A 21998-nucleotide genomic window follows, 5' to 3' on the forward strand; every position below is an offset into this window, starting at 1 on the left:
ATTTTTAGAGAAAGAAGAAGTTGGAGATGGAGGGAGGGAGAGACAGAGAGAGAAAAACATTGATGTGAGAAACATCAATCAGTTGCTTTCCCATACACACCCCAACCAGGGATCGAACCTGCAACCTAGGTATGTGCCCTGACTGGTAACCAAACCCACTGCCTCAGCTGGCACAACACTCCAACTGAGTCACTTGGCCAGGGCTGCAATGATTCTTCATCTCTTTATTCATTTGTTCCCAGTCCACCATTCTCATTGTTATTCATGCTATTATTGTCATGGGCCATGGAATATGTGTGTAGGGGGGTGGTTTTCTTAGCTCTATCCTCTGTAGGAGTGCTTTTCATTAAGTATAGATGATAGTTTGTGAACTGGGGTGCCCCTTTGCATGTTCTAAGTTGCTCTTGTTGGAGGTTCTGTGGTCCCCCAGATTTCACTCAGACTTTTCCAGGAGAAAAGGGAGAGAAGGAGAAAGGGAGGGACGGTAGTTGGGAAGTAAAGGAGGAGAAAAGATAAAATAAAGAAAACTAATGGACACTAATAATTTTATATTTGTGTAGTTCTTTACAGTTTGTGTACTGAAAAACAGTTTGCAAATGGTTTTTACAGGCATAGTCTTATTAGGTTTTCACAACCACCCAATGTACAGATAAGGACACTGAGTCTGAGAGAGGGTAATAGGCGGTCTAGCTAATAAACATCTGGAATCTAGTCCTTTTGACTTCATACATAGATTTTTTTCTTTTTCTTTTCTATACTGCTCAGGCACATCCCAAAGTCCTTATTTTGAACTCATTCCAAACACTCTAGGTAAAAGCTAAAGGTCTTAGTGGCCACCATAACTCTATTCAACATTTATAGGAGTTTTCCTGAGGATGGACTGGTAGACTTTGGTTGACCAGAAATAATAATTCTACAAATAACTTAGTACATTTTAAAATATTTTTTGAGCACTTTTAGTATAAACTATTTTGTAAAAATATTTTCATATGCAAATCTCACTTGAGGCTCACGAAAGCCATGTATATCCCAGAAGGGCAGTGACTGGCCTAAGAGTCAATGGTGGGGTCAGGATGAAGCCCTAGATTTTCTGAGTCTGAGGCCCATGCCTTGTCTGTTAACCCACATTTCCTCCACTGCTCTCTGCCTAACCCAGCCTAGCCTCTGTAGAGAGTATAGCAAAGTCTGTTTAGGGAGCCAAGACTCCCAAACTAGAAGCAATCGTGACCCTAACCTCTGAGCAGGGATGGCTATATAATTTATGGGGTACATTGCAAAATGAAATTCAGGGCCCCTTATTTAGAAATACTGAAGAAGTATTTCAAGTCAAAACAGCTGAGAACTAAACCTGGTCTGAGGTTCTGCGCGGGGTCCTTTCGAGCACGGGGCCCTGTGCAACTGCATAGGTTGTGTGTCAGTCCTCCCACTGACATGAACAGGAGTGGGTGATCTGCTTTTTCCTCAGATTCAGGTCATATGTACTCTCTTCTGTTAAAGCATTTATTCCCTCAGTCAGTCTCCATTCAGAGATCTAAGGCACATAATGGCCTAGTGTTCCTTAGTATACTTACTAATTCTTTTTCTCATAGATCAAAATTTAGGAACAGAGTCATAATATCAATAGTAGCCAATATTTATTGAGCATTTGCTATGTGACAGACACTGTGCAAAACTTTTATGTGCTTTAAATTGATTGCAAAGATGGCCTCAATTCCATATCATTCCCTGCATCCACATACCTGGTGGTGTGACTTTGCAGCTTTTCCTACCAAGAAGGAGAGTCTATTTCTACCCCTCTTGAATCCTGGCTGGTCCCATGAATTTATTTGGCTAATAAAATGCACCAGAGAGATGCTGTGCTAGTTCAGGGTTGTAGTCTCAAGAGGATTGCAAGCTTTAGCTTTCTCTTGTGAAATTCTAGGACTGCCACCAGTACAAACCTATGTTAGCCTGCTGAAAATGAGCACCGCTTGGAGGAGAGCTGGAGGAACAGCCAGCCCCTAGTTGACCTGCCAACTGACTGCAGATGTGTGAGGGAGCTGAGCTGAGGTCAGGAAAACAAGAGTCCGGTCAGCAGAACCATTCCTCCTATCAACTCTCAGGTGAGAAATGATAAACCCTTATTGCTTTTAAAGTCTGTCTTTTGGGAGTAGTTGGTTATGCATTATGGTTATGTTAATGAATGACAGATTTACTTCTATTGTCGTGACAAAGAAACAAGCTTTGAGAGGTTAAGTTCTTATCTGAGATCAGTAAATGGGCCTAGAAAGTTTTTGTTGTAGCCCTGGCTGGTTGGATCAGTGGTTGGAGCATCAGCCTGCAGACCTGAGAGTCCTGGGTTCGGTTCCCGTTAGGGGCACGTACCCTGCCCCCCCAAAAAAGAGTTTTCTTTGTAGCCCAAATTCTTGTGTTATTTTGTGGGGCCACATCATAGAATCTGAGGCTTTGTCAAGCCCTCAGCTCATTTGAAAGCCATTTGAATAGAAGAAGCAGTGTTTTTGCTGATGTGGGTGGGCTCAGGGGATGGAGCTCAAACACTAGGAATCTTTCTGCTGGTTAATACCATGTCTAATATTAACTAAAACTTACAAAACAAAACACTAATCTATCAAAGAAAATAATGCATATATGCACAACAAAGGAGATGATGTATTTGAGGTCAAGGTCATAAGCTAAATGCTAACAGAAATTTTGGCGGCATCTCATTAACACTGAATTAAGACTGGGTTCTGCAAGAGGTCTGTGTGACAATCCCATTAAAGCAAATGACAGTCCTTGTGATGTCTGTTTTAGTAATTGAAAACAAAGTGCAATTATATTAGTGAATTTCACTCATTAAACGAAACTAAAATCCACCAGCAAGTGTCTCCCCACCTCCACTTCTGCCCCACATCTTTGATAAAAACAAGCTGCTTCCCAGAGTATCAAGTGGACATTTTGCTAAAATAGGAATACACAATTTGTCATAGAGGGGGCACCAGAATACAGGAGTTCTTACAAATATCGGAGGTTGGGAAGGTTCTGGAAGGCATCAGGGTCGATGTACAGCAGGTTGTTGGCTTTTTCAATTCTACTGTAAAAGAGAAAACATGAACATAATCTCAACAGTAAGGAATGCTACAGTATTTTTCATTCTATGTAGAATTATTTATGTCATCCATACATCTATCCATCTATCACTTCAATAAAAGTTAGCATGCATGCAGTGCCTTTTAACATGCTAAACTATGCAAACTAAATATTAACCGTGTCCTGTTTAACTCTCAGCACCAAAGTTCTGGTCTGTCCATCAGAGGCAAACAAAGCGCTGGCTGGGTGAGTCACTTTCACCCTGAGCACAGCTGAGTCTTTATCCAGTAAGGATCTCCCAGGGTCTGAGGAGGCTAGGAGGGTAGGGATGAGACTAATATGGGAAATGGAGCTTTTGTCTGGTCAGGAGACAAGTGATAAGGGGATGGAAAACAACAAAAGAGGGTGAAAAGAAGATGGGAGGGAAGGCAACAGGCTGAAGAGCAAAAGGAGGTTGGAGAACAAGAGAGTAAAGAGGCAAAGGAAAACAAAGATTGGGGCAGAGTGGCCGCCTCTGGTTTTAACCATGCGATCCCAGCAGGCAGGAGCTGGGGGTGTGCGGTGATTCCCTTCATGCTGTGGACTGAAGCTGCTCCCTTGCAGCTCCTGGGAGATGATGACTTCTGCTCCAGGTTGGCCTGAGCCCTGTCCTGATCAATAGTTTGGAGGTGAGCATGTTCACATTTGGATTCCAACGGAGAGGCTGCCCCTTCCTCATCTTGCTGGATCAATGTATATTTGCAGAGATGCTCTGTGTTAATTACTTCTTCCCTGTTTCATTAGCTTTTATGTTGCTGTAACATGTAGCTACCCAGATCCAAGTACCAGGTAATTAATCATTTTAAGTACAGCCCATGCTACATGGGGGTGAGCATCGCTCCATGCAGGAAAGAGCTGTCCCGTTAGCTCCACTGCCCATTCAGTGGCACAGTGGGATGCCTGCTTGACCCTGCACGGAAGGCTGGCTGCCCTTTGGCTCATCTTTCTGATATTTCCTGGGGGTTCTGAGACCCTGGCCATTTTTCCCACGAGGGTAAGGAGAAGCCAAGCAGAGAGAGGAGAAAGGATGGAGCAGGAGGGCAAAGGGAAGAGGAAGGGAAGGCATCAGTTGCAGAAGCTTAATGACAATGAGGAAGAAAAAGGGTGGGGGGCAGGGTGGGTGGAAGGAGGGAAAAGGAAGGGAGAATCTGCCAAAATGGCCAACCTGAGAGTGTCCCAAACAAAGTCCTGTGTGTGTGTATTACATACTGAACATTAGAGACCATGTGTGTGTATATATGTATATTCCCTACTGATACTTGGCAAATGCTTAAAACTTTTTAAAAAGATATGAAAGAGTCAAGAGATTTATGTTCAAGTCCTGATCCTGCTGTGGATTTTGCTGGGTGGCTCTAGGCAAGCCTCATAACTTCTCTGTGCCTTTCATCACTCATCTGTAAAATTAGAAGAGCAGTTGATTAATTTTCCTACCTGTGTTTCTTGGAAAATTTGTGAGATATTAATATATGCTCCACAGAAGAAACCTTTCTGGTGACATTAATTGAGAATCCCTTAATATAATATTCTTCTTGGCGATTCCAAGGGTATATTCTCATATTACAGGTTTTGAGAAGTTTTCTTATAGTTATTTTACCAATGTTTCCTAATCTTATTTGACATAGAATTTCCCCCCCCCCTTTTTAAAAAAATGTTTTTATTTTTATTTTTTTATTTTTAGCGAAAAAGGGAGAGAGAGATAGAAACATCGATGTAAGAGAGAAACATAGATCGGCTGCCTCCTGCACACCCCCCACTGGGGATCAAACCCACAACCCAGCACATGCCCTGACTGGGAATCAAACTGGGACCTCTCAGTCCATGGGACGACACTCAATCCACTGAACCGCATCATCTGGGCTTCCCTCTTTTTAAAACACAATACATTCTTGAGGGTTTAATGATACACAATTTACTCTGGAAAATTCTGGACTAAATAGTTTCTAAAGCCTCAACAGTCTATGATTCTATGAAGAAATTTATGGTAATTACAGACTGATGTGAAGCATAAGTGGATTTGTGTGAGTACTGATATGTTGTAACATAGAATGTCAACAAGAGAAAGGAAGTTGGGATAGTAAAGGAAGCAAGAATCATTTTGACACACTCATGCCAGTGGATGTGTTAGATCTAATTTATACTTATCATATCATGTATTCTTCACAGTGATATTATGAGGCATGCAATTATATTATTTCCATTTTATAGATAAGAAAACAGTCTCAGAAGGATTTTGTATCTTGGCCAAGGTTTATTGGTCATTATATGGCATAGGCTAGTATTCAGACTAGGACTGCTCATCTTCAGCTATGTTATGTGAGACTAATTCTGGGCTTTGACTGGGGAGTAACTTTGAACGAGAGCATGAGGTGGAGGAACTTGCCAGCAGTCACAGAGCCAGGTTCTTAGGTTTACTATGCGAACAACTCTGGGAGAGAGAGAGTGAGATAAGACTAGGTCTGGACTGGTGCTGGGACTGCCAGGCAGAGGTGCCCATGACAGTGCCCTTTGGGCTGACTTTGACATCTTAAAATGAAATTGTAGGGATCTGGGGACAGAGCAGAGCCAGGGCCTCCCAGGAATGTAAGCAGATTTTAAGGTAATTCCCAAGAACAGTCATGAGCAAACCCCATAAGTTCTTGCTTACATTTCTTGTAATTTGGGCAGATTGGAGAACACATTCGCCTCTATCCCTTCCAATACATCATTCTGTGAGATCTCTCTGCGAAGAAAGAAGTATCATCCAAGTCAGTTTAGTTACACTCCATACATGGAGTTAGGGCTTAGCATAGAGTTGGGTGCTTAGGATGTTTGTGAGACTCACAAAACACTCTCTGCACTCAATGAAGTCAGCTGTGATGAAACAAATATATTAGATGCTAATACTTACAGAACAATGAGAGAACCAACCCAAGGTGACGCCTCACTTAGAGGATTTTCAGTCTATAGATGTAGAAACTGAGGCTGGAAACGGAAAGGGACTTTACTTAAAGATACTTAGGGAATATAAAGGATGAGAGCAAACATTAAGTTTCCTACACCAGAGGTTGCCTAACTTTTTCTGCAGGACTAGATAAGAAATACTTTTTGGTTTAACAGACCATTTGGTTTTAGTCACAACTACTCAACTGATATTTTGGGCAAAAGTAGCCATAGATAGCGCATAAGTGAGTATGACTGTGCTTCAATAAAATCTTATTTATAAAAACAAGTTGCAGGTTGCATTTAGTACCATGGGCTGTACTCAGTGACCCTGCCCTAGACCATGGAGTCAGGTTCTTCTGTCAGCTGACCCCGTGTGGGAGACGAGAACCTTAATTCAGTGTCTCTTAATGAAACAAGGACTTAAATCTTCCCCCATTTATGCCATTACCCAAGTGGGGTTACTGTTGCTAGGTCTCTGGCATTAATGTTGTATTGGCCTAAAACACTCCTCTCTCCAGGCCAAAGATCCTCCAAACCCCCATTTCTTTCCTCCTGGAGAAATTTGAGGGCAGTGGGGAGTGCAGTCCACTATGCAGAAGCCGGGAGCTTGTGAAGGGAGAGGGTGGCTTAATCAGTTAATGTTTAGAAAGTGGCTCACAGATGAAATATGCCATTGTGAGGCCTCTGGAGGAAGACTCGAGGGCAATTTCAATGCCTCATCTGAGAGTGTCTCAGGAAACCTCATGGACGGCAGAAGCCTGTCTGCTGGCCTGGGATTTAGCTGAAGAGCTCTGCAAAGGCCTTGATCAAAGGACCAGCCTGGAGGACAGGACAGGAGACTGCCTTGTGGGGGAGGGGAAGTGTGACTGTGAATAGCAGCCACCTCGAGAGAGGGGCTGGTGACATCTGGGGCTTGTCAACTAGTGAAGGTAGAGTCATTTCTCACAAGCCCCCACGAGGGAGGAGACACTGTGGGAGAGAAAATGCCTTTTATTCTAGGATAGCATCTTTTATGATTCTTTTGGTAAATGTAAGTCTTCACGATTTTCAGAGTTGAACATAGATACGTGTGTGTGTGTGTGTGTGTGTGTGTGTGTGTGTGTAATTGGCCACAGATCGTGATCCTCTGTCCCGCAGGAGGAAGGGGTGCTGGGAGGTACAGGGAGGAGGAGTAGGAAAGGGGTAGGAGACCGTTATTGGAATACTCACAGAGCAGTGAAAGAGTTGCCCAAGTGGAGAACGAGGCATGGGGGAAAGAACGGGATAGCAGAGGGGTTTAAATGCAAAGGGAGTCATATTTCCTGAAAGCTATTCCAGGTTCACTTACAGTTACCAGTAGGTTGGTCACCACTTGTGGTAATGTCTCAGTCTAATATTGCCCCAAAGGCAGGAATTTCTCCTTAAAAGATAACTAAAAATTAATAGAACAAATGAGCCAAGAAACACATGTAAATTAACTTAGAAGCTAGTTCACATTTTATGGCCTCACCTTCAAGGACAGGAGAGGGTATAGGAATTGGGGGGGGGGGTGTGTGGGGAGGGGGGACTTTGGCTGGATGAGGGTTGGGGGGAGGTGAACAGTGTACTGTAGTAGAAAAGCACCTTACTGAGAACAGTCCAACCCAGTTCTGTCTCTAGTTATTTCTGTTATCATTTACTATCTTGTATTTACCAGACACTCTACACACTTTCTCTCCAATCCTTTGACCATGCCCAGGAAGTTGGCATATTGATCTCTATGTTAATAAATGGCTCTGCCTGTATGCAGAGCAACCCTGGCTGATGCAGAGTTGGAACACTTTCTTCTACACACCGTGCCTCCCAGGCCAGGTTAGGCCCAGCGTTTCCACTCTTATATATTTACTCAAGAGAAATAAAAATTTATGCACTTCCAAAGACTTTTACACAAATGCTCATAGCAGCTTTATTTGTAATAGCCAAAAACTGGAAGCAACCCAATGGGTAAACTATGGAATATTCATGCGATGGAATACTATTCGTCATTAAAATGGAACAAACTGCTGATACAACATCATTGAATCTTTAAAAAATTATGCTGAGTGAAAGAATGTAGACATAAAAGAATGCATACTGTATGATTCCATTTATATGAAGTTCTAAAATGGGAAAAACTAATCTACAGTGACGGAAATCAGGGTAATTGTTGCCTAAGGCCTAGACGGAGGTTGCTGACAGGGAAAAGGCAGGAAAACTTTCTGGGGTGATGAAAATATTCTGTGTCAAGGTTGGGGAGGTAGTAACATGGGTGTATATATATATATTTATCTGACTCTTTGAACTTTGAACTTAAAATAGGTACATATATTTTATTATATATAAAACTTTATATATAATATAAAAATTATATATAACTTTCAAGTTATTTGTAAAACAATTTTTTTTAAAGGAAAAAGACTAACACTTTGTTTTTTGTTGTTTCGTTTGAGAACTGAATTAAAAGAACGTGGAAGAATCTTGGTCATATTGTCTGGCCAGAGGTGGTGTTCTAGCTTGGTGATTCTGTGTTGGGTTCTTTCCCGACTTGGCTGTCTCTCCCTCCTACCAGCATCTGGAAAGTGAAGGGTTAGACTAGATCAGAGCTTCTCATCTCTGGCTGCACATTAGAATCTTCTGGTGGACCTTTAAAATTCCACAGCCTGGGTCCACACGAGAGAGCTGGATTTATTTGGTTGCATTTGACTCTGGCATTGTTTTTTCTCCCTTTAATTCTCTGAGCAATGGTGATTTTAAGGTGCACAAAGGGTTGAGCACTGCTGGACTAGATCTATGATTTCTGTCTCAAAATTTGCCTCAGGAGCCAGGGCCAATTTTCCCTAGGCTGCTAAGACAATAAATTAGATAAATAAGGTTGTTGGAGCACAAGGGGCAATGAGACTGGATCGTCGCAAGAGAAACCTGAATTTAGAACCTGGAACAGAAGTAAAATAGAGCAGGCACAAGTTAGGTTTAATTTGTCCTAAGTAAGAAAATGTCATCAAAAAGTCACAACGTTGCAAATGTGTCACAAGGGATGTGGCAAATAGTGTAGTAACACCTTACATTTGGTTAGTATTGATCATTAATAAAGCATTTGTTTAAATGCATAGCTTCCCTTCATTTTCAGTACACCTATGTAAATTCGAGTTGGTACAACCAATTCTATCTCCAGTTACATTAACAGAGGTGATCTGGCTTGGCTAAGATAATACACAGTTTGTGAGGATCACTCAACTGGTTTGCGACGGGAGGAGTGGAATCTTTACATCCAAAGAACTTACCTAATTAAGAAATCATTCTTTGTTTCAAATGATTGTGTTCAGAATTTTCTCTGCAGTCGTGACAAATCACTGCAATGGGCACAGTTCAAGGTGTGATGGTGTTTCCTTAGTATTCGAGGTAAAGGTTCATGAGAGAGGGGAGTTCTAGGTACAGGGTAGATCTGAAAGTGTGGTCCAGTGCTCTGTATGGTAAAACAATTTTTGTAACAATGCTAAAATAGAAATTTTCACTATCATTCTATAAGCATATGGCAGAGTCCTACTTGATGTGTGATATAACAACAGCTATAATGCAGAAGCAGATATGAGAATGCATCTGTCTTCTATTAAGCCAGATGTTAAAAATATTTGCAAATATGTAAAACCACAGTACTCTTTTTGTGAATAATTTCGAAAAGGTGGTTATTTTGCATGAAAACTGTTATTTATATTAACATTTATTATTGTTGTTTTAAATGAACTAACAAATAATTCCCTAGTTTTAATCTTTAGTGTAGTAAACATAGGTACCTATGAGCCACATAAGCAAATCTCTGGTGTCTTTAATGACTGAAAAGTGTAGAGATCTGCAGACCCAAGAGTCTGGGAACTGTCCAAGGTAGACCCTGAACGCTGCCCTTTTTGGGTGAGGGTTCCTGACTGTGGAAAGTTTATTTCCAGATAAGGTTTTCACCTTTTAGGACTGTTTTTCTCAATTGTCTATGCACATATGAATCATTTATGGGTCTTGTTAAAATTCAGTTTCTCAGTGGAGAGATCTTGAGTGGAGCCTGAGGTTCTGCATTCGTAATACCTCAAGTAAGGGGATCATGCTGGTATTGAGATCACACTTTGGATTGCAAGGTTCTTTAGAAGAATGGTTAATAACACCACACCAGACCTTTCTCCCCAACACACACATATGAGTGGACATAAAAAGCATGAAAGAGGAGTCCAAATCAATTAAGAGGAGTGAAGTACTTGGAAGGTGTACCCTTACTCTCTCATCATTGAAGTTTTCCTATACTCTACATTCTCACAAAACTTCTTTCATTTCTCAGCTAAAGCAACTAACACATTGTTTTGTCATTGCTTTTTTGGGGGGGTAGTTGGTCATTGTTTAATTCCCCTGACTTTGTGTTTATGGATGGTATGTTACCTGTCTATCTTTGTGTCTCCAGCATCTAGTGGTAAGTTGGCATGTAACAAGTACTCAACAAATATTTAGTGGACGGATGGGTAGATGAAGAAAATGTACTCTTTGGGTCCAGAAATAGCATCTGCAAAACTGCAAAAGAGATGAAGTTTGTCTCCAGCATTCATTCACCCTCTTTTCTGTAGGCAACATGCCTACAGAAAGTCTGGTAAAAGGGCTCAAGGCTAGCTTGTCTGAGAGTTAGGCTTTTGTCCCATTTTTACATTTAATACATTTAATACAGCATAAAAGGGACACATATGTGTATTTGTTCTGCTATACTCATAGTGTCTGAATGCTCTTAGCTACCTCTCTGTATCCCAGATGAGGTCCTTGAATTGGCAAAACTCTCATAGAGGAGAAACAGAGGAGATGACTGGTGTGACTGTAGGGGTACTTAAAGCATTTGATTGGGGGTTAGAGAAGGTAAATTTTAAGGTCCTTTTTGTGCATGAAATTTCTTTGAAGGAAGGGGAGATGTGCTTGCATGAGGTACTGGGGGTTATCAGGGCATTCTGTCTGGAGTGAGTTTCAGAGCCACAGTCAAAGTCTACTTCAGGTTTGCATTCTTCTGGTCAATGAACTGGTATTCACATACTAGTCCAGGCATACCTTGAAGATATTGTGGGTTCAGTTCTCGATCACTGCAATAAAGTGAGTCACAATCTTTTCACTGGTGGAGGGTCTTGCCTTCAATTTGTAAAAAAAAAAAGCAACATCTGTGAAGCATAATGGAGTAAAACAAGGTGTGCTTGTATAGTTGATGGGGCAGTAGGGGGTTGGGTGTTGGTAGAAAAGACTTAAGGGAGTGAGTGAGCATGTGGAATTCAGCCAGGTCCAGCATTACATTTCAGCCTATCACAGGGTGGTATTAATTTGTCCACCATTTCACCTGATACTCATTTGTGGAATTCTGAGACTATTTCATTCAGAGCAGTTTTGCTATGGGTTTATAGGATAAGGAAGAGCTGAAAATTGTGAACAGCAAGTAAAGGTCTCACTAGAATTTCAATGACATCTATGAAACAGAATAGGATGTAATAAGAAATCAAACACAGAAATGTCTTCTTTTTTTTTCCTGATATAAGAGATATTCTCCAAGTTCGTCTTCATTTTTTCCCCTTTTCCCTGACTCTCCACACAGCATTTTTCTCCAATACAGGGTGGGGCAAAAGTAGGTTTACAGTTGTGAGTATGCAAAACAGAGTTTATTCTTGTATTATTATTTATTAATTATTGTGTTATTTTCCATAGGAACAACAGTAAACCTACTTTTGCCCCATCATGTATATCCAATATATCCTTCCCTAACTGGGCATATATTAGGGGATTTGATTGCATCGAAATGTTTTTAATATTCACTGAATCAAATTTATTTCTTTTGTTTTTAATAACCTCAGATTAATTTTAGTTGGCTAGTTTTTTCCCCTGCATTCCCCGTGGTCTAACACCGGCCCCCTCCCCTCCATTGTACAGCTCTTACACGCTGCATTGGATTTGCATACTGGTCTGTCTCCTTCACTGGACAAAGCTCCTGAAGAACAGCAACATTGCCTTGTACCTTATTATTCCTGCTCCCAGCCTAGTGTTTGCTGAATGAATACATGATTTCTGAAAGACTGGAAAAGATTTCCACCTTTACTCTTGCACAGTAAAGTTCTTGAAAGCTGGCAGTAAGCAGAGTATTTGCAAATCAAATGTGTGCTAGCACCGGAAGGAAGTGTCTTGTTTAGCAGAAACTTGGAGTGAAATTTAAAAGAGTGAAGAACAATTCAACAAGTGTCCAACAAATTTGAATTAAGAAAATTTGTGTTTCAGGCCCTATACTCAGTGCTAGCAATCTAAAGATGAATAAAATGGGTCTTGGGTTTTATCAATTATCTCTAACTCAGTGAGTCTAATATTTTAGGCGTTCCTTAAATGGGTGTTATCTTTATTTTATGGGCTACATCTGAGTTACAGAAAAAATAAAATGGATTGCTGGCACGTTGCATTTGAATATAACTACAGATATGTAAATAATGATATATAGAGTATATATAATATAATTGTACATGTATAATATTAAATGTTATATATATGGTAATATATTATGCATATATGATATATGTGTGTATATATATATTTAAAATATGTAGTTTTCTGTATTTCTACCATATGTCTACTCCCCCAATTCTTCTGAAAATGTGCTATATAATTTAAGTAAATACAGAACAGGGCAGGTAAAAATTCCCATGAAAATGAATTCCAGAAAATTTCATAAAAGGCTCCAAATATATAATTCCACCCTCATTTAGTATTCCCTTAGGGTCAGATTCAGATACTTTATAATGAAGATCTGAGTTGGAATCCTGCCTCCATTTCTTACTAGCTGTATAACTGTGAGCAAGTGACAGTCTCTCTGATCTTCAGTTTTCTCATTTGTAAAATGGAGGTTAATAACTACCTCACTGGGTTGTCAAAGGGATTAAATGAGATTGTGCGAAATCACAATGACAGCCTGCCTTCTTTTCTTTGTGGAGTTCAGGACAGAAATCCTTTGCAGGTGGAAATACTGGGCTAGCCAACCAGCCACTATGCTGGGGACAATGGTGCTGGCAGAGATCCTAGCAATGCTCCTCTTAACCCCATCTACAGATCATTCAAATCCTTAAACTTGGTGATGGCATTATCCCAAACTCCATTCTGAGTCTCACCCACAGTGAGACCTGCCATCTGGTTTGTTGACCAACAAAGGAGGTTAGGCAGAGCACCTAGGTGCTCCAATAAGAATGTCTCCACCACGAAGTCATAGCCTACAAAGTATGCTGTTCCCTTCACACGAGAGGGTCAATAGAGTGTGGGACGTGTATCAGGTATGGTAAGGACATTGCCAGGGGGCTTCTCTCACCTCCTCAGATGACAACAGATAGTTTAGTTACCTTCCTTTCCTGACATGTCCCACCTGCTTCCTGGGTAAGTTGAGTCTTTGCTAAAGACACTGGAAAGATGATGTCCCCCAAATGAGACAGAGATAAAAGCACCCTTAGTGACTTCACCTAATTCAGACATCTGAATTCAATTCACTCCCTTTCAAATATATCAATAACAAACTATCGTGTCCATTTTTAGTGTCATCCTAATTTAAGATGTTATGTTATACCAAAATATAGATTATTACTTATTTTCCTTGCTTCCCTCAGTAGGTGAGAAAAAGGACTGAAAATTAAGTCAGAATAGCTAACATCTCTTACACATTCTTTATGTTCTGGGCAATGTTTTGTGTTTCATATTTGTTAAATTGCTTAATCCTCAGCACAACCCTATGAGATGAGTGCCATCCTTAGCGTTACAGAAGAGGGAAAGAGGCACGCAGAGCCAGTAAGTGGAGTCCATCTGGGACGTGAACCCACCATCGACGGGGCCTCAACAGGATGGCAGAAATCAGATAGGTCACATTTCCAGTGACTTGGAAAACTATTTCCACTGAAGAAAATCCTATTGTTCTTGTTCTAACTTCCAATAGAGTAGAAATCTTTTGGGGAGCAGTATATCTATAAAACAAGTAAATACCACCTCCATCCTCAACACCGCATGGTACTTGAGTTCTGGCAAGGCAATCTGTAAGTCAGCAAGCACATTCGCCGTCACAGACAGATCAAGCAGCGACTCATGGGAGAGGCTCTATTCAGTGCATTCTCTTTGCAAATATAGAGTATGAAGGACAGTAAAAAGCAGTGCCCCTGCTTTTAAGAGTCTGTGGTTTAGAAGCAACATGAAGGAGAGGTTAGGAGTGCAAAGTCAATAGAATAAAAGTAGAGAAAAGTGCCAAGTGCCCAACACATAAGAGGGTACATAGTGGGGATTCGGTGCATTTTAGTTACTTATTTTTATTTATTTTTTTAACCCTTACCTGAGGAGATGTTTTTATTGATTTTAGGGAGAAAGGGGTGGGAGGATAGAGAGAAACATTGATGTGAGAGAAACATCAATCCATTTTCTCCCATATGTACCCCACCAGGGCCTGAACCCAAAACCTAGGTATGTGCCCTGACTGGGAATAGAACCCACAGCCTTTTGGTGTACTGAACGATGCTTCAAAAATCTGAACCACATGGCCAGGCCAATACATTTTATAATTTCCTCCATATACCATATTTTTCTTCTCAACCTACTCTAGTTGTCTAAAAGCTCTGTCTTATTATCCCTCAAGCTTGCTCTGTTAGAACCACTCTGTTGATGCCTCACATGTCATTGGAACAATTTCCTTGTTAGACCAGAGTCCCATATCTGCAACTGACTAAGTCATATTCTATGACATGTCCTGCAAACCCTACATGGACAGCTAGTCTAGGGCAGGCTTATTATTTTCCTCTCCCAAGTCTCCTCCCCTCCCTAATCACAGATGCTGCCAACAGCTCCATCTGTCATCCCTCTTGGCTCATTGGACCAATGCAAGCTTTAAATTCTGGGGTCATCTCTGACTACTCTTCAACGTTTAACTGATCTTAAATCCTATCAATTACTTTTTTTCAGTATTTTTTGCAAATGTCTCTTCATTTCCCACCATCATTATCATAATAATGGTTCTTTGCAATTTGCGTTGGACCAGAAGTTCTTAACAGTCATTTGATGACTCAGGAGAGGTTTGATGTGGGTCATGCATCACCTTTTTTCAAACAGTTAAATGTCCTGATGATTACCTTAAAAATTTGAAGTAGATTGAAGGTTATGTATGTAATATGCAAGAAAATAAAAATGGAGTGGCTAGTGGAGAAAAGGGTGGAGTAGAAGGTGATAACTGAAGAGTTCGTCTCTGCCTGGGTACAGGGAAGTACATAGTACTGACGATTGGCAGCCATGAGTAGGATTGTTGGTTGGGAAAGCAAATGGAATTAAAAGAAGGTGATTAAAAAGTGGAGGAGAGAGAAAGAGCAGGAGGGAAAAGGGGAAGAGATTTTCTGGAGGTATAATGATATTAGAGTTAGAAGTTAGAAAAGGTAGCCAATTCCTGTATTAATCTCAGAAATTGTTGAAATATTAATTCATTGAGTTCTAAGTGATGGAAAACAGGGTTAGGAAGGCCACAAGGGGGTGGACACTGTGTGTCGAGGAGAAAGGGAAGAGACATTCCGTTGGGTCACTTGGTTTCCGTGTGGTCTGCCAGCTTCAGCAGAAGCCAAAGAAAGAGAAGTGAAAGGTTGGAGGGGCCTCTGAAAACATAAGGAATGGTAACTTGTCTACAGGTTTGGGACACTTGTGAGCTTGAGCCGTGTAACTCAGGGCTGAAGGAATAATGATGATGGTGATAATGAACCTTTATCAGACATGTGCTGTGCAGCAGGAATAATGTTAAATGCTCTACATGGGTAATCTCACGAATGGCCTTGTCTTATCAGACTCCTGTTCATATGCATATGTAAGTGGCAGAATGGACCTCAAAGCCAGACACGCCTGGATTCAAATTCTAGCTTCATCAATGCCTACTTGTGTGCCTTAGACAATTCAGCTAACCTCCATAAGATTCATTTCATTGGGAGTAATTATAACTACCTTATAAATTTTTATAAGAATTACTGATATATAGCATGGATGAGATTTCTAGCTGTCCACAAAATTCTATTTTTCCCATTATATTTTTGGGTGCACAGCTAGACGACATTTCCTGAGCAAACTTACTGTTAGATATAGCCTCATGGGGACCAGGTTCCTCCCATGCAATGCGGGCAGAAATGATGTGTGCCACCCCAGGCCTGGCCAAGTCCCTTATGTATGCTCCTCTGTGCTCTGTCTCCCTTCCGTCTGACATGTCTGGAGGTGCCCAGGGCAACCCCGTAAGCCATGATTAAAGATGGTGAAGCTGCTGTTGCCCTGAGATCCTAAATCAAGCACTGAAGAATGCTACCCTGAAGTGCTAGGTAAAAAAAAAAGAAACTTGTTCTTCAAGTCCCTGACATTTTGGAATTTGTTGTTGCCATCTATCCACTCTAACACCTAAGCTGAGAGCCTAGTACTCTGCATGCTATCTTGTATTGACTCAACAAATGATTCTCCCATCAGGTATGAGTTTTATTTTTACCATCTGCTGAAAATGGGCATATAGAATAAGTGCTGAGAAAATTTTTGTTGGCTGATTAATTAGGAGTCATGCAGGAGTGCTGCTTGGCCAAATGGGAAAGAAACAACCAACCAAATATCTCCTTTGAAACTAAGTCTAAATTTGACCTCATTTAGCCAGAGACCTCTCTTCCTTAGTGGCACAGTATTTACTACTTGTGATTGAATTGCTTGGCTCTTTTATGGTGAGCATACTGGGTGCCTGCTCCTTATTGAATTATGGGCCCCTGGCTTTTTACCTGACTTTTTCAATTAAAAAAAAAACAAGCCCCACAAAACCCTAAAGAATTCTAGCATGCTAGAAAGAACATTTTACCGATGGAGACTACTAAATCCATTAGCACACAGACCCCGAGAGGTGTTCAGGTTAAGAAATGTGAACCCTCCGCTCTCTAAACTGCAGCAGTGTGGAGCTGCAGGAGGAGGTGAGGTCTCTTGAGTGGAAAGAGGAAGTCCTTCATCACTTCAGCAAATCACTGGAGCTCTCTGACTTCCATTTTCCTCTGTGAGATGTTGCTAAGACCCTCTGTGCCTCAGTACCTTTTATATTCAATCCTCTGTAGTTGGCAGGGCTATTGAAGACCCTATGAATAATGCATGTCATACAGGAGGGGAAAAAAAGCACATAGTGTTATGCAAAGGTTATGCTGCCTACTATTGTTTTTATTACTTCACTGGAGCCAGAAGATGTAGGTTCTGGTCTTGACTCTGCCACGAATTAACCACTGTCCTTGAGTCAAATCAGTTCCCTTCTCTGGGCCCTTGTTCCTCATCTATAAAACAACACTATTGATTCAGATGTTCTTGTGGATTCCTTCTAGCCCTAGAACTCAGGGATTTTAATTATTTCTGTGATTGTGTTATTAAAAGCCAGCCAGCCTTCATTTCTGACAAGGTGGGTCAGTGCGGCGGCTCTGGGAAGCGTCCTTCTTCAGGCACTGCACCAGTCCCTGTGAGCAGCTCCGTGGGCAGCCAGCAAGGGCCGGTCTCCCTGAGCCCTGGGCATGATGAAAAGGTACCCCTGGCTTGAGCTATTTTTCTCCTGAAGACAGTGTTGGTTTTGTCAGATTAATGAGGGCTCCACTGAGCTCCCTGTAAGCTAGTGTCCATTTCTTCCTGTCATATATCCTGAGCCTCTTTACCAAAGAAACACCAAGTGTGTGTGTGTGGGGTGGGGTGGGTGGCAGTTATTTTGGGCTTTCCCGTCCACTTCAGTCACCCCAAAGGTCCCACAAATCTCCCTTAACAATCTCTCTGGAACCTAGTGTGCCTTTTTGCTCTCCTTGCCACACCTGTAACGTGACCGGCCCTCCCCCAACTGGCTTTCATCCTCCTTCCAGCCTCTGTTTTCACTCTGTAATACATAATTACTCTAGCTTTTATGCCCCTTCATTTTCGACCTCATTAACTCTTATTCTTGGCACAAAAGTGCCTCCGTTATGGGCTGCGGTGAGGGTACAACAAGGAACTCACATTTGGCCACTTCTGAATTTGAGTCAGATTGTTTTATTTTCCTCTTTGGAATGCTTGAGTGTAGCGCCCTCAGACACACCCTGCGTGCAGAGCTGTTACCCATTCTGCACTTTGTTACATTTTCTGAGTTTCTTTGAATTTAGAAATTCAGGGGCTTATTTTCACTGACTCCATAATCCATTTCTGAGCAGTACATTTTCCCATCCCACCTCAAATGGTAGTCAAAGGCCCTCCTCCAGGCCCTTTTTGGCTTCACGTTGGTCCTAAAAATGTCCCTGTTTTTACAGCAAAGAGATCTGTTTGGTTCAGAAAAAAAGAAGAAGGTCTTTAAAAAGAGCTTCCTATTTTATGAGACGTTGCCATAGCCTGGAGAAAAATGCAGTTATTCTAGGCACAAAGGAGGAGAGTGGGTTCTGTTCTAACATGAGTCTTTGATTCAGCCAGTCAAGGCCTCCGCAGATATTGGGAATCATCAACCAGTTCAATGTATGGTCAGGCCTTTTCTGTGCTCCGGAATCCTGTTTAAACAAATGCTTCGAAAGAAGCAAAACAAAGAATGGTGGAGTTGTTCCTGCTGAGGTTTAGGGAGTTGGCCGTGTGGGGCAGAAGAGAAGCCATATCTCCTTCCTCACTTAAGAAGCTTCCAAAGGGCTCTTCTGTACTCCTATGCATGGGTGCGATTTCATTGTGAAATACTTGTTTGTCCTTTACTAAAGTAACTTCAGGTTGCGAAGATCCTGCTAGGAAGACACTTTTTAGCAAAAGTTGTTTTGTTTTGTGACGCCCCTGGAAAGAGAACTTCAGAGTATAAGCAAAGAAAGGAAAGGATTTTAGTAGCTATCTTCTAGATTTGCTTTCCTACACATGGCCTCCTTTCCCCTTCTCAGATAAGCAAAAAAGGCACAAGACTCTGGAGATAACATGCGCAAATAATAACTGAGCGGGTCTTGCTTAAAATGTTCATTACTGATGATAAGAGTGAATTTTTATTCACTTTTATTTATCCATTCAAGTTCTGTTACATGGGTCTCCTTGCTGGCGTTGTAGAAGCAATTGTCAAAGCTAACTGACTTCCAGGAAAGGGGTTAGCTATGTTCTAAGCTAGGCAATGGAGTTAGCCTTGCAGACCCATACAAGCTGTGTGAGACTGGCAGTTATTTAATCTCTCCGAGGCTCAGGTTCCTCATATTTGAAATGAGGACAATAGTATTGACCTTGTAAAATTTTGTGAGGACTAAATATTAAATAATTACATGTTAAGTATCTGAAGCTTAGTAGTAAGTGCTAAAAAAAAAAAAGGTATTTAGTACCATTGTTTTGATTTTTTTTTCCTGGAGTCTAGTGACTATAAATCTCATAAGGTCAAGGACTTTACTCCATTCCTAACTTGTCATGTGTGCACCAAGCAGGCACTACATAACTGTGTGCTGAATGAACACACGGCATCTGCAAGGGTTGATGTCCTTTGTCTTATATTGACTAAAGTAAATATTTGTTTTGCCCTCACACCTGAGTAGTGGAGCAGGAAGGAAACCCATTCCAATTTTAAGGCCCAATCTTTAAATTTCCTCCAAGGAAATCTACTCTAACGCTCCAGAATCAAGACATTTGCCTTCCTCTGAGCTTCCCTAGCACACTCCGTGTGTCTTTATCAAAATATTTGATCATAGTTGTGTCTTTTATCAACAGAGTATTTTATCAACAGTCATGCTAGTTGTGCTTCCTTCTAGCTGTAATCCCCTGAGGGCTGGAACTGTGTCCACTGTTGAACTCTCAATAGAACAAATCCATTGCGTCACACTCAGCAGGCTTTCAATTTTGTTGAGTTGGAGGGAACAGGTTAAAATGCTTCAGCATTTTTGGTACCAAACCTCAAATTCCTTTTCAGGCCTCTTCTTCAGATGTACTCAACAGAATATAATTTCTGTCTTCAATATGCTTCTAAAAGGAAATTGCTCTTTTGTCTTCTCCATTGAGACTGATTTTTGAGGCTTCCTGTTCAATAAGTAATTACTGATTGACTAAATTAATGAAAGAAGCAAAAGCTGTTATTCCATCACTGGGAATGATAAAGCACAGAAAGGTATGGTAGTTTACCTAAGGTCACAGAGCAAGTTAAAGATAGAGAAGCAGAACCTGGGTCTGTCAACTTCCATGCTGATGTTCTCTCAAGCAGCATCCTGACCTTAGGGGTCCTTGTATCTAATCTTAAGCGAATAGCCACCTCCTTCCTGCTTGTCTTTGATACCCTTTCTTTCTTTCTTTCTTTCTTTCTTTCTTTCTTTCTTTCTTTCTTTCTTTCTTTCTTTCTTTTTTTTCTAAAAATATAAGTATTTGGAGGAAAAGAAAAACATTCTGACCAGATATGCCTCTGGTAGAAATTCTGGGACCAATTTATTACATCAAATCCTGATTTATATTTCAGAATTCATTTTAATAGATTAGTTTTACAATTTGTATATCTAATTATGTTTTCCTATGTCACCAACTGCAAGCAATTTTCCTCCTTTTAGGACCATTGTATCTTTAAATGTAAGACATAAGACACAGGAATTACCATAGCAACTTGCTTTTTCCAATTAGACTGCAATTGCTGACAATCAATGTGATTAGACAAGGTCAGTGACAGAGTGAGCCCCATAGTATTTAAAGAGAGCGGAGGAAGTGCAGAGACAATGAAGAAATGAGAAAACGATTGGAAAATCTCTCCCCAGAGCTGAGTGTGAGTCTTTTATTGCGTGCTGCTTGTATAACCTAAAGAGGTGTCTTATAGTGGCAACAGTTTATAACCTGCCAGCGAGAACTGGGGAATGGAGGCTGAGAGATGTTCAGTTGAGGTTGGTTTTTCTTTCTTTTAGTCCCCAAATACTTTACAAAACTAAAGTCTGAAAATCACCAACTTAAAAGTGACGATAAATAGTAGCTGAAAGGGGAGCTAATGAAGAGGCAAACACAGGGGAGCTATTTTCAGCTCAGATAAGGAAGGAAGGTATTTGAGAGGAAATGGGATGGGATGGTCCCTAACCAAGTTTGCCTAGAGGGGGGCTGGTTGAGCTGAGTGTAGCTCCAGGCATCATGGGGAGCTTAATTGGCCTCTAATCCTGCATCATCTGAGTCCTGTTCAGAGGCATCCTCTCATTCCTCCCTTGTACTGATTTCTGCTTTAAAGAAAAGCTCACACCAGTGCCAGTGGCTGACAACTGATTAAAATCTAATTGAGGGGGGTGGGGATTATGTATTAATAGGGAGCAAAACTTTAACACAAGAGTTGTTATGAATATTGGATACAGCGAAACAGATAGAGAAGTAATTTTGGAGTCTTTGGGTCTTTCTGAAGACCTTTAAATCACATCTTTGACCTACCATGATTTCATAACAGTCTGGTTAAAAAGGAGCTCCAGGTCTTTACCCACTCACAAGAAAAAATAAAAATGAATTAATTGTTCCAGCAGATAAATTGTAGGTGTCTCTCAGACACAATGCAACACCACGGAAAGCAAACACAAAGCCTGCTTCCTGGGAGTATTGTGTTAAGGAGACAAGACCCAGAGCCTGGAGGGCTCAAATGATTGATATCTAGGAGGAGAGTTTAGAGTGATTAACTTTCTGCCTGATACTCTCACTCCCCCCGCCCCCTTGCCATTCTCTGCCTAATGACTGAGTGGGAGGAAGCCAGTTATAACAGGGAAAGGGTGAGAGCTGGAGCTCCCAAAAGTTGGTGAGATCAGGCCTTGGGTTACCAGAGTATTGCTCAGTCCCTCACAGGATCCTTAGCAGTTGAGGAAGGCTGACCTGCTCACCTGTGGTTAACATTCCCAACTCTCTCCTCTAGCAGAAGAGCACCTGCGGCTCTCGAGACACCTTTAGAGCACAGCCCCGCGTACAACAACAGCGGCCTTCTGGTTTTCGTTTTCCCTTGCTTATCAGTAATGTACATGTTTATAGAC

General features: G+C 41.2%; 1 protein-coding gene across 2 annotated transcripts in view; it reads right to left on the bottom strand.

Annotated features, from left to right (window-relative positions):
* FSHR (follicle stimulating hormone receptor) overlaps window positions 1-21998 on the bottom strand; it is a 148756-nt gene that overhangs the window by 41850 nt on the left and 84908 nt on the right. For both annotated transcript variants that reach the window (XM_036262882.1, XM_036262881.1), the window contains exons 3-4: window positions 5753-5827; window positions 2999-3073 (exon numbers count right to left, since the gene is read on the bottom strand). In XM_036262882.1, coding sequence (XP_036118775.1) covers window positions 2999-3073; window positions 5753-5827 — 150 coding nt within the window. The remainder of the gene's footprint in view (window positions 1-2998; window positions 3074-5752; window positions 5828-21998) is intronic.

This window comes from Molossus molossus, unplaced genomic scaffold (assembly GCF_014108415.1).
Source record: "Molossus molossus isolate mMolMol1 unplaced genomic scaffold, mMolMol1.p scaffold_m16_p_15, whole genome shotgun sequence".
Taxonomy (NCBI): Eukaryota; Metazoa; Chordata; class Mammalia; order Chiroptera; family Molossidae; genus Molossus; species Molossus molossus.